We start from the raw sequence: 13,297 nt of genomic DNA, 5'->3' as shown, positions 1-13,297 counted from the left end.
AAAAATGATATGACTATTTTGATATACCCTTCTTAGTATTGTACAGAATTACTATAGTCCTTCAAGGTATGTATTTGTTTTCTTGTTGGAGTTTTACTTCTAATTAACCAGAATTGTGAAAAAATAGTCATCCTCGATGAACGTTATCTGACTCATTGACTTGATAATGGTATTTTGAGTGGGAACTGAAAACGCATTGGCTCTGTTAAAACTCTGTTTATTTGTGTATTGGAGTACAAAGTAGAATGGAGGGAAATCAAGTTCAACTCAAAGTTCTCTTAACAGGTTATTAGTGTATATTAACTCGATCTGCATTTACAGGAAACGAAGTGGTAAAAAAAAATCCCAGACACTTGCAAAACTCTTTTCAAAAATATTCTAACAGTCATGTTTGTATGTCCTGTGTTGTATTGCAGAGTGACATAACATACAATTTGGCTTCTGACTTTTTAAAATGTAATGTTCATGTCCTGTGCAGGCAAGCCCTGAGGAAAATCAAGAGGGAAATTTTGGATCAGAGCACTCTGCATCACCATCACAAGGGAGTAGCCAACAGCAGTTTTTAGAAGTGGAAACAAACCTAGATGATTCAATGGATATTCAACAGCAGGTGAAATTTACCATTTCTGATTAAATTACTGCGATTTGAAGGGAAAAATTAAACTTCAGAAATTGTTGTATCTCTTTGTATGCCAATGTATGTTTTGTATATTTTTGCTTATATTTCTCACTGCTTCCATACTTAGGACATGGATATAGATGAAGGGCAAGATGTAGTTGAGGAAGAGATCTTTGAACAAGAAGAAAAGAAATCAGCTGTTCGTTCAAGATCAAGAACACACTCAAGATCTCGTTCAAGGTTTCATAATAACTTATTACTCAAGTATAAGCAACTTTATTTTATTCTAAAATACAGAGACAGTGTTATATTTGTTGAATCTATATCATCATTCTGAATTATTTTGGCTTCCAGCATGGTTATGTGTTGCATTGGAATCGAACAAATAGTTTACATTTAAACATAGGATTAAGTTGTATAGTAATTTAAGACTTTTTTTGATGTGACAATTTATTTTGTTTAGATTTGGATTCCTTAAATTTTCAAGTATCTTCCAGGTAATACAAATAAGTAGCTAAAAAAATTGTTGACTTTGGGATGGACTTTTCCTCTGTAATGCTTATTTTTCTGTTGTAAACTTTGCAGTTCTTTTTTCTTGAGGTCAGACTAATACCCTTTTTTCTCCTCAACACTAATGGTAGTACATTTATTTTCTCTATACAATAGTAAAATAAAATGTGACTAATTTTTCTAAACATTTAAACAGACACTAAGAAAAGCCCATATTACCATATTGAGTTGTGATTTTTAGTAGGGCTGTCAAGCAATTAAAAAAATTAATCGTGATTAATCGCGCTGTTAAACAATAAGAGAATACCATTTATATAAATATTTTTGGATGTTTTCCACATTTTCAAATGTATTGATTTTAAATTACAACACAGAATACAAAGTATACAGTGCTCACTTTATATTTATTTTTTATTATAAATATTTGCACTCCAAAAATGAGAGATAATAAAAGTACTGTAGTTTAATCTTTTTATCATGAAAGTTGAACTTACAAATGTAGAGTTATGGACAAAAAATAACTGCATTCAAAAATAAAACAATGTAAAATTTTAGAGCGTACAAGTCCACTCAGTCCTACTTCTTGTTCAGCCAATCGCTCAGACAAACAAGTTTGTTTACATTTGCAGGAGATAATGCTGCCTGCTTGTTTACAATGTCACCTGAAAATGAGAACAGATGTTCGCATGGTGCTGTTGTAGCTGCCATTGGAAGATATTTGCATGCCAGATACACTAAAGATTCATATGTCCCTTCATGCTTCAGCCACCATTCCAGAGGACATGCGTCCATGCTGATGATGGGTTCTCCTCGATAATGATCCAGAGCAGTTCAGACCAACGCATATTCATTTTCATCATCTGAGTCACATGTCACCAGCAGAAGGTTGTTTTTCTTTTTTGGTCGTTCGGGATCTGCAGTGTCCGCATCGGAGTGCTGCTCTTTTAAGATGTCTGAAAGCATGCTCCACACCTTGTTCCTCTCAGATTTTGGAAGGCACTTCAGATTCTTAAATCGTGGGTTGAATGTTGTAGCTATCTCTAGAAATATGATATTGGAACCTTCTTTCTGTTTGTCAAATCTGCAGTGAAAGTGTTCTTAAATCAAACAATATATGCTGTGTCATCATCTGAGACTACCATAACACAAAATATATGGCAGAATGCGGGTAAAACCATGGAGCAGGAGATGTACAACTCTCCTCCAAGGAATTCAGTCACTAATTTAATTAACACACTTTTTTTTTTTTAACAAGCATCATAAGCATGTCCTCTGGAATGGTGGCCAAAGCCTGAAGGGACATACAAATGTTTAGCATATCTGGCACATAAATACCTTGCAATGCCAGCTACAAAAGTGCCATGCGAAAGTCTATTCTCACTTTCAGGTGACATTGCACAAGAGAAGTGGGCAGAATTATCTCCCATAAATGTAAACAAACTTATTTCTCTTAGCGATTGGCTGCAAAAGAAGTAGGACTGAGTGGAGTTCTAGGCTCTAAAGTTTTACATTGTTTGTTTTTAAGTGCAGTTATGTAACAACAACAAAAAATATGTTGCACTTTCACGATAAAGAGATTGCAGTACGGTACTTGTATGAGGTGAATTGAAAAAAACTGTTTTCTTTTATCATTTTTACAGTGCAGATATTTGTAATCAAAAGTACCATATATACTCGTTCATAACCAAATTTTTTTTAGTAAAAAAGGGAAGCATCAGAGAAGGGGGTCAGCTTATAGAGAGGGAGAGGTGGGACGCAGCCCCTCCCCCTCCACCCTCCCCCCGAACAGAGGGGGCAAGGAGAGGCGGCACAGCCATCAGAGCCAGAAGGGAAGAGGTGGGGCTGGAGTCTCTCTCCTTCTGGCCACGCTGCTCTCCCCCCAGCCTCTGAAGCAGCTGCCGCTCCGGGGCTGGCAGGCTGCAGCCATGCCACTCGGCCTGCCGGAGCAGCTGCAGCCGGGCCAGAGACATCCTCCCCTGGCCCGCCCCAGGTAAGGTGGGAAGGGATGGGATGGTGAGAGCGTGGGGGTCCCGGGCTAGTGGTGGGGAGGAGCTGACCCCCAGCTACTTCTCCCCTTCCCCCTCCCCAAAAATTTCCCCACCAGTTGCTGTCCCGGCCCATCAGGGTAAGACGCTGGCGAGCCAGGACATTTTGTTTACTTAGGTTTACCTCCGTGCCTGTGGACGCTCGAGGTAAACAAACTATCTCGGCCCACCAGCAGCTTATCCTGATGGGCCGGGAGCCAAAGTTTGCCGACCCCTGAATTATAGGGTCGGCTTATGAATGGGTCATAAAATTTTGCCATTTTTACTTATCCATCTTGGGGGGTTGTCTTATAAACGCACCAGCTTATGATCGAGTATATACGGTAATATAAAGTGAGTGCTATAAACTTTGTATTCTGTTTTGCAATTGAAATCAATATATTTGAAAATGTAGAAAAACATCCAAAATATTTAATAAATTTCAATTGGTATTCTATTGTTTAACAGTGCGATTAAAACTGTGATTAATCACGAGTAATTTTTTAAATCGCGATTATTTTTTTGAGTTAATCACATGAATTAACTGCGATTAATTGACAGCCCTAATTTTTAGTAAAACAAAAAGAAAAGTGGAGTACATCTCTCCACTGACACCTGTTCAAGGTATTAAAAATAAATGTTTTGTAGGTCACCAAGAAAACGGAGGTCTAGGTCACGGTCTGGTTCCCGAAAACGTAAACACAGAAAACGTTCACGCTCAAGATCAAGAGAAAGGAAGCGAAAGTCATCTCGGTCATACTCCAGTGAAAGAAGAGCTAGGGAAAGGGAAAAAGAACGCCAAAAAAAGGGATTGCCTCCTATCCGGTCTAAAACACTAAGTGGTAGGTAACACTGTATTTACTAGACTAAAATTAGTCATAATGGTACTTAATATAAATGTTGTTTCCTTACCAGAGAAATGTAAATGGCTACTTTTCCCCCTCTCTCTTGAATACTTAGATTGTTGTATATCTATAAATATAAATCAATGATTTCATCATGAAGAAAGTGGGATTTTGTTCCTTCAAAGATTTTACTCTTGTAAAAATTATGAGCAGTGGTACCTGCCCCATAGAGAAAACTACAGTGTATTTTCTGTTTAATGTTGAATTTTGCATTCCTTCTAAAATATATGTAGTCAGATTGACTTGAAAATTGATATATCAGTTCAGGGGACAGGGTAGAATTTGTGATGCAGATTTGAGGTCATTTGATCAATGGGTTCCTGACAACTGTTCCCCCTTCTACCCTATTCTCAAAGTATCTATTTCTAAAATATCAGCATTCTTAACATACTTTTTTGTTATATATAGGGATTAAATTGGGGTGTGTTGGGCTGGATCCACAAGATCCAGCCCGACATTGGGGTGTCCCTGTTAAATTTGTGTGTACAGCACCAAGAGCAGTATCCAAATCCTAGTTGGTTCAAAATTGTTCATCTTTAGTTCTGGTTCTTTGGAGTGCTATTCGAGACAGCTGTGATCCTTCAGGGAACACTAGCATCCTGAAGATGGAGGAAGAAAGGAAGGAGGGGAGAAAGAACCTCCCTCACAAAATATCCTTTAGCCTAGAAGAATGCATACTGAGCTGGGTGCCAGAAGCCATGAATTCAAGTGTCTTTGTCCACTGATAGGCTGGATCACTTTACAACCATTGTTATTAAGGTTGTGCATATTCTGCTGCTGTACAGATTTACAACAGATTTCTAGTAATAGGAGGTGTATGCTCCAGTCTCAGTTTTCTTTTTCATAAATGGTCTCTAGATCCTAATGTTTGCAGAGATGATCTTAAAAACATTGATTTAGTGTAAACCAATGCACCATCACCAATCTCAGCCTTCAGACAGTTTGAAACATACCCCTAAAAGGTGTAAACTGCTTTTATCCATTTCAGTCAGGGCCCCCTCGACTTATGTTTTCCCAGGATGCTTTGGAATTCAGCATTTTGCTGCATGCAGACGCCTTACAGTTTGTTTTTGTCTTCCTGACCTACGAGTGGGTGTCTCTTGTTCTATGGCTTTCTCCACAAAGAGGCATTAATTAGATTTATAGTGTGCATTTCCTGCACTGTTGTGCTAGGCAGCAGGGAGCTAGAGCTGATGTTCAGCTTTCAGCGAGCAAAGCTTTAGCAGGAGCCAGAAGTGTAGGCTGGTGAGCTGAGTAGCCTGGAGTTCAGGGCCTGGGGAGGTGAGTTGCGGACAAAAGAACTGGAACTGGGCAGATTATTGGAAAGACGTGGGAGGCCCGGAACTTTCTCAGGTGGGGAAAAAGTGCAAGGAACCTGAGCTATTATGGGTATTCGGGAATGGTGGAAGGATTGGAGCTCTGCCAGTGGTAGGAGTAAGTGTGGATGGGGGCCGGGGATCTCTTCTTTGCTTACTGGGGAGATAAGATGGACAGGAACCAAAGGACACCAGGAGCTATGGAAAACTTGGCTGAGAAGGCACAGGCCAAGTCTCTTCTTCTCTGGTATATGTAGAAATATCTTTTGGTAAACATCAGGAGGAAAGATGCTCATGTGATTAAGAACTGAGGGATTGTCTACATCGATAACTTCCGTTGACCTGGCTACGTTGCTCAGGGGTGTGAAAAATTCACATTCCTGAGAGACATAATTAAGTCAATCTAAGCCCCAGTCTAGATAGCACTAGGTTGATGAAAGAAATCAACCTAGCTAGAGCCTCTCGGGGGACGTCTTCACTACCCGCCAGATCGGCGGTTAGTGATCGATCTATCGGGGATCGATTTTATCACGTCTAGTGTAGACGCGATAAAATCGATCCCCGACTGCTCTGCCGTCAACTCTGGAACTCCACCGCAGCGAGAGGCAGAGCGGAGGCGACGGGGGAGCGGCAGTGGTCGACTCGCCACCGTCCTCACAGCCAGGTAAGTCGACCTAAAATACGCAACTTCAGCTACGCTATTCACGTAGCTGAAGTTGCGTATTTTAGGTTGACACCCACCCCGCTCTCCCTCGCCCTCTCTCTTCCCCCTTTACCCCCCCGTACAGTAGACCTAGCCTCTGAGAGGTAGATTTACTACAGCGATGGAAAAACCCCTTTTATCGCTGTAGTAATTATATACACTATAGCAGCACAGCAGCTGCAACTGTGCCAATGTAGTGTTTCTAGTGTAGACATACCCTCAGGAGACACAGGGGGTTTTTTGGGTGTAGGAGGGGGTAGAGGGAATGCACCCATTTTAGGACTTCATTGTGCTAAGATATTAAACAATACTTCTATACAAAGAATAGAAAATACTGCTAAATTCTATTGCCAGGTTGAAGTACCACAGCACAGTAAGCACTAAATGTTTTTAAATTAACACTATTGTAATTCATCAGGGATCAAAGTAAAGTAAAATTTCAATCCCTAATCTCACTCGGTTTAAGAATGAGAAGTTCTTGTTTAAAAAAAAAAAAAAAATCCTGCCGCCCCATCTAACCCCCCCCCCCCCTTCCTGACTGCTCCCCCAGGACCCCTGCCCCCATTCAACTCCCCGTTCCCTGCCCTCTGACTGCCCCGCCCCTGACCACCACCCCAAACTCCCCTGCCCCCTATCCAACCCCCCTGGCTCCTTACCACGCTGCCTGGAGCACTGGTGGCTGGCGGCACTACAGCCGTGCCACCCAGAGCACCAGGACAGGCAGCCGTGCCACCCGCTGGAGCCAGCCATGCCACCGTGCAGCACAAAGCACCGGGTCAGGCCGCGGCTCTGCAGCAAGCTGAGGCTGCGGGGAGGGGGAAACAATAGGGGAGAGGCTGGGGGCTAGCCTCCCCAGCTGGGAGCTCAGGGACCGGGCAGGACGGTCCTGCAGGCCGGATGTGGCCCGCGGGCCGTAGTTTGCCCACCTCTGTCTTAGAAGTTTGAAGTTTAATTGTTTGTTGGCAAATAATTTTTGATAATCTTCAGTTTAATACCTGTAACTTGATATGCCATTAATGCTCAGTGAGGGCAAGCAGCCTTGCCTACTTAACAGAAAATATATATTTTTTAAAATGATGAAGGTATTTATCAAAGCATTATCCAACTATAACATTCACAAGAAGGTTAATATCAAAATGGATATCAGACATGAGTTAGCTTTCAGGTAAATGACTTTTTATATGAAAAATCTTTCTTTGCAGTTTTACGTTCAGAAGAGGAAGGAAACTTACCCAATGATCACTTCTTTAAATACCAGTTCCAATAGTGCTCCTTAACTTTCATTTTTTCGTGTATTCATCTGTTCTATAAATTGTTCTGTAAGTCTTCAGATTTACATGTGAGATTGCATGCTCAGTAGAAATGTTGCTTGTTAAAAATACTTGTTTCTTTAATGGCTACATTAGCTGATGATCTACAGTATGCTTTCATTTCCCTGCTTCTTATGAAGTACTTGGTTTGAGTTAGAAAGATCAAGAACCTTTTACCAAGGCTAGTTTATCTGAATGGAATGTTGTGTTTTTTATTTGTTAGAGCAATGGGCAAGGAGTCAAGACTTCTTGATTCTGTTCTCAGCTTCATCACTAATTCATTTTGTGAATTTGGGCAAATCACCTAATCTCTGTGGATAAGTTTACTTAACCTCTGTTACCTGGGTAAAATATTCATAATTACTGCCTCAGATTGGTGGTTTAGACTTAATTGTAAAGCACTTTTGAATTATTGGATGCAGAATCCAATGTCCTGCAAAGTATTGTCATTTTAAATTTATGTTATGTCTCTCTTGACAGTCTGCAGTACTACTCTTTGGGTTGGTCAAGTAGACAAGAAGGCCACACAGCAAGATTTAACTAATTTGTTCGAAGAATTTGGACAAATAGAATCTATTAACGTAAGTGAGCACAGTGTCCTAAATTTTAAAACTGTTTGCATATTACTAATTTAGGAGAGGTTATGCTGTATGGTACATTTGCCAAATCCACAATAATATGTACATAATATGTAGGAAAACATGACAGATGTGATGCATGTTGTATTTAAGAAAATATAAGATGTGTGAACTGAATTGTCTGTTAGAAAAAGTAGTTTTCTTGTCGTTTATTATTATATGCCAGATTTTTCAAAAACGAGTGCCTCTGGTTAAATTCCTAAATCCTATTTAACCATCTAAATATAGAGTTAGGAACTTAACTTTAGGGATCCATTTTTACAAACCTTGGCCATAATCCTTACCTGTTTATTTCTATTGTATTAAAGTTGGCATTTGAACCACTAAGGAAAAGGCACCCTACGTAGTCAAATGAGTGTGCTGCTTCCCTCAGATTATTCATGGGAACTGTTGTTTTGACTGTTACACTGAAATATGCTATAAGAGAAGAATTTGTGTAAAAAAAAAAAAAAAAAAAATTAAATCACAAATTAGTTACAATACACATTATAGTCCAATATTAGGAAAAATTAATGATAAACACACCTGGACTGCTACTCCTGAAACTGCTTCAAACCATAAAAATTTCCGTTGCCTGTCAGACACATGCTATTTCTTATCGTAACAAAATAATTTATCTCATAAAAAATAAAATGTTCCATTTTGTCACTCACTTTAAAATGTAGTTCTTTTTTGAGTCGTTTACAGAGATTCCACTCTTGATATGCATACTCCCCAGGCCCATGAGATTGAATTATTTGAATAGAAGTGTGCATTTGTGCTGTGCCTGCGTCCAACTCCGGGTGAATGGGCAGCTGCTTGTCACCAAGAGTGGAATCTATGGATAAGCACTTGAAGAAGAAAGGATGCTTACTTACCCCACAGTAACTGTGGTTCTTCAAGATGTGTTGTTCGCACAGATTCCATAGTTAATGTAGGGTATGCAACCATTTTTTTGTACTCTGAAAAGTCACTGTAAAATCAACATTTTGTTTAACACATCTACTTCCTGTGAGTATTCAGTTATATCAGATTACTTTAGTGCTGACAGTAAGTTTGGTTTTTAGTTCTGTCAGTCTTGCAGAACCAACACCATTCCAGGAGAGCAAACTGTCTTTTTTCTGGCTTCAAGAAAAGAATTGTTAAAAAAGCTCCAGTTTCAGGGCCACGTGTACTACTATCCCATTCTTTACAGGTAATTTCCTTATTTACACCTGAATGCAGCAGTGTAACACAGGAGTAGCTGAGGGTAGCATTTGCCCTGTAGAATCTTAAATAAATAGCATTTGCCCTGCAGAATCTTAAATAAATCTAAGCCAGAAGGAGCACTGTTTGTATTTCAGATCCCAGGTTTAGTAAGCAATTAAGAAAAATATCTTCTAAGCTGAGTGAATTTGAAATGGAAATAATGACAGCAATAACCACGGAATCCCACCATGCCATTTTTATAAAGTCACCTTTCAGAATAGAACTACACTTTAAGTAGTTCATGCAAAGCAATTTCAGCCATTTCCCCACCCCTTTCTTCCAAATTGGAGCACCGACACTCTTACATCTTATAAAAATTAATCTTTTAAAACAGCAGAATTCAAGTTAGCCATTTAAAAAATATTGTGTTGCTCTGTGTAGTACTATTTAGTTATTAGACAACATCCAATACTTTTTATATTTATAACGTATGATCACACTTTTGGCCACAACTATATAATATATTATCGCTGACATGCCGTGCCTCCATCAGCATAGTGAAAGCTATGATTAATATGGCAAAACACATTCTTTTGCAACTCTCTGATTTTGGATTCTCAGAAGTCTAAAATGTTTTTGTTTTTGACTATACACTTCTGTGCTTAGCCTCTATGGGGAAAAATAATTGTAAGGAAATCTTAAGGAAATTTAATTCAGTTGTTTGAATTTGAGTATATAACAGTACTGTTGCCATTTTAAAAAATAAATTAACCACACTTTTGAAACATTGATTATAGCACAAAATGAAATTTACAAATGTCCATGTTTGTATTGTAAATAATGGTTAATGAGTAGGGCTTTTCTTTGGATTAGGGTAAACAATTAATAAACTATCGAAAAATCACTTTTGAACATGCTCAGTGAGCATATAAGAGTGAGTGAGAGAACTGTTCAGACTTTGTCTCCCATCTTGAGAAATGCAGGAATGCTGTTTTTCAGGCAACTGCTGCTGGGACATTTTCCAAGGTGGTTAATAGTTATTTTACCAGTGTGTTTGCACGCGCGCGTGCACACGCAAATCCTAGTCATTTAATTTTGATGTGAACTACAAAACCTAATTGAGACCATATAAATACTAACATTAAGCACAGGTTTTGGGGGTATTGTTTGTGTGTTTGTTTATTAAGGAAACTAAAAACAAAATGCACTATTAAGGCTTTACAGTTAAAACGGAAGTCAAGTAATGGAAAATTACAGTTACTACAATCTTAACATGTCTATGTGCCTAACCCCCTCTGTATTTTGTAGTGTACATTTAACATGAGGGACTAAGAATAGAAAATATACCATTGAATTTAGTCAAGTTAATACTCGAGGAACTTTGGGCTATATCCTGGCTGCTGCTAAGACCCCTTTGCAATACTTTTGGATTGCAACGGACTGTATAGCTGGTTTAACAAGCCATGTGAAGATTCCTTGGCATAGAGGAATCCCTAGCTGGCTGACCCAGAAGCTTCAGAGCCCAGATGAGTGGGTGTGTTTTGCTACTGTGATCCTCAGTTGACACAATTGTCCTTTGGAACCATTATCTCAGGGGTTCTCAAACTCTTTTTGCTGGGACCCCCTTTGAAAATATTTCACGCTGTGACAACACCAGCAACCCTGCACCCCCTCCCCCATACCATGCCACCCATACTTCTGTGCTGCTGTTGGTGGCGGCGCTTCCTTCAGGCCTGGACGCCTGGCCAGCTGCTTCTGCTCTTTCAACCCCCTTTGAGAAATGCTGCATTATGGGGTCTTCTCTCACTTGCATTTGGCAGAACTGGCTCCCAGCCATCACCAGGTTTAGGAGCAATTCACTCCTTTATTCCTCACCACCAGAGCTGTGCCAAGGGAATTGCATCCAGAACAAAGGAGTTGGCCCCATTAACATTTGCATTTTTTTACTCTTTTGCCACCTTAACATTGCATTAAAGTAGTTTTTATATTTATCCATCATTCTGCAGTTGAATAAATGTGAAGAGGGCTGTTATCAAGATTAATAAAAGGTGTTGCCTATTGTTCATATGTGTCACTTTAAATTGTAAATACAATGTCTTACATCTATTTGCATTCCTCAGAAATGCTATGAATTCCACTTTTTTTATGAGAAGTAACTTGCAACTGTGCTACAAATACTTGTTCATGACAGTTCTACTGCTCCTGGACTTCTTAAAGTACAGAGCTATCACGCATTACATTAGTTTTAACAAATGTTAACTTTAGTGTTTTACAAAAAGTTAGAATTCACGGACACATTAAGACATTGTCTAAGCAAGTGTTAGTTGCCATAATAGTGAGATATATTTCTTTTTCATAGATGATTCCTCCAAGAGGTTGTGCATATGTCTGCATGGTTCACAGACAAGATGCATATCGTGCTCTTCAGAAACTTAGTTCTGGATCCTACAAAATTGGATCTAAAATTATTAAGGTAAGCCATATTCTGTTCAGTAACATAGCCCAACTTAAAATACAGCAGAATTTTTATTATGATGGTTTAATTGTGTACTTTGAAAAATAATGGATTTTCTATACTGTGCGTCTGATCAAGGTGTGCAATATAGAGCATGAGAAAGAGGCAAAATAACTTCTGTTTGTAAGAGGTAGAGTTGGAAATTTTCTTATAAAATGTGTATTTGGGCAGGAAGTGAGGAAGGACCTTAAAAATAAAATGATACACCTGCTGTTTAGGGAATACTTGGAAAGTTTGAACACACAAGGACTGATTGTCAGGAGACCTGGGTTCTGTTCCTTACTATGCAGAGTACTTAAACACAAACTTAACTTCAAGCTCGTGTGTAGTCCCATTGACTTCACTGAGGACTGTGTGTTGAAAGTTAAGCATGTGCTTAAGTGTTTGAGTTGTTTGAGGTGTCTGTCACTAGTTTACTCCGAGATCCTTGGGTAAGTCTTTTCAGCTCTGTGGTGCCATTTCCCCATCTGTAAATTAGAAATAATATTTAACACACTTCTTATAAAAAGAACAGGAGTCCTTGTGGCACCTTAGAGACTAACAAATTTATTTGAGCATAAGCTTTTGTGGGCTACAGCCCACTTCAGCCCACAAAAGCTTATGCTCAAATAAATTTGTTAGTCTTTAAGGTGCCACAAGGACTCCTGTTCTTTTTGCGGATACAGACTAACACGGCTGCTACTCTGAAACACTTCTTATAGTTCATTGTAACCAAAGAGCCAAAAGCTCTTCCAAGTGGCTGCTGCTATTAGATGCTGAGTACATGCCCTATTGCTTCGTACATACAGTAAATGTACAGTGAAGATCAATCCTGCACTGACAGGGAGATGAAGTGGATAACTAAAGTGTTTTAATTCAGCTACATCATCTGGATTTTATTTTCAGATTGCTTGGGCTTTAAATAAAGGTGTGAAAACAGAGTACAAGCAATTTTGGGATGTGGATCTTGGAGTTTCATATATACCTTGGGAAAAAGTAAAATTGGATGATTTGGATGGCTTTGCTGAAGGAGGCATGATCGACCAGGAGACTGTAAATACAGGTATTGATACTTACGTGTAGCTTTTATTAAGTAAAAATTATGTTTCTTTTCTTTATTTCTTAAATTAATTTTCAGAAGTTGAGTATTTTTGGTGTATGTGTTCTTTTTTGCATTTGTTAGTATTAGTTTCCCGTGTACAGTTCAGATGACACTGAGGTCTGAAATCCAGAAATTTGGATTGCCTCTATCGTGTGTTTGAGTCAACATCTGATGATAACACTGCAAGTCAACATGATAATACTATGTCAACATTCAGACCAATGGAGTGAAGCGAGACAATCAATATTAATATTTTTAAAAGTCGCTTCTGATTTTCTATGTTCAGTCACTAAGTACATGTGCAAATATTAGTGCATGCAAATCCGTGATCTGGTTGTGACTCCTTTTGAAAAATCAGGTCTTTAGATTGTTGTATGTAAAAGTAAAATGAATGGAAGAGACTGATCTGGATATTCCTTTATTGTTTAAAACTTTCTGTTGAGACTGTCAGTGTTACTGAGCTTCTTCTTTCCAACCTCCATAGATTGGTTTATAATCTGTTTTGTATC

General features: G+C 38.9%; 1 protein-coding gene across 1 annotated transcript in view; it reads left to right on the top strand.

Annotated features, from left to right (window-relative positions):
- SCAF8 (SR-related CTD associated factor 8) overlaps window positions 1-13,297 on the top strand; it is a gene marked incomplete in the record, with an annotated part of 87,224 nt that overhangs the window by 59,488 nt on the left and 14,439 nt on the right. The window contains 6 exon segments of the mRNA XM_034765349.1: window positions 479-610; window positions 747-859; window positions 3,802-3,995; window positions 7,868-7,968; window positions 11,552-11,665; window positions 12,593-12,749. Of these exon segments, the coding sequence (XP_034621240.1) occupies window positions 479-610; window positions 747-859; window positions 3,802-3,995; window positions 7,868-7,968; window positions 11,552-11,665; window positions 12,593-12,749 (811 nt within the window).

The sequence above is a fragment of the Trachemys scripta genome, chromosome 3 (genome assembly GCF_013100865.1).
Source record: "Trachemys scripta elegans isolate TJP31775 chromosome 3, CAS_Tse_1.0, whole genome shotgun sequence".
Lineage (NCBI taxonomy): Eukaryota > Metazoa > Chordata > Testudines > Emydidae > Trachemys > Trachemys scripta.
This window is presented reverse-complemented; position numbering and strand designations above follow the sequence as displayed.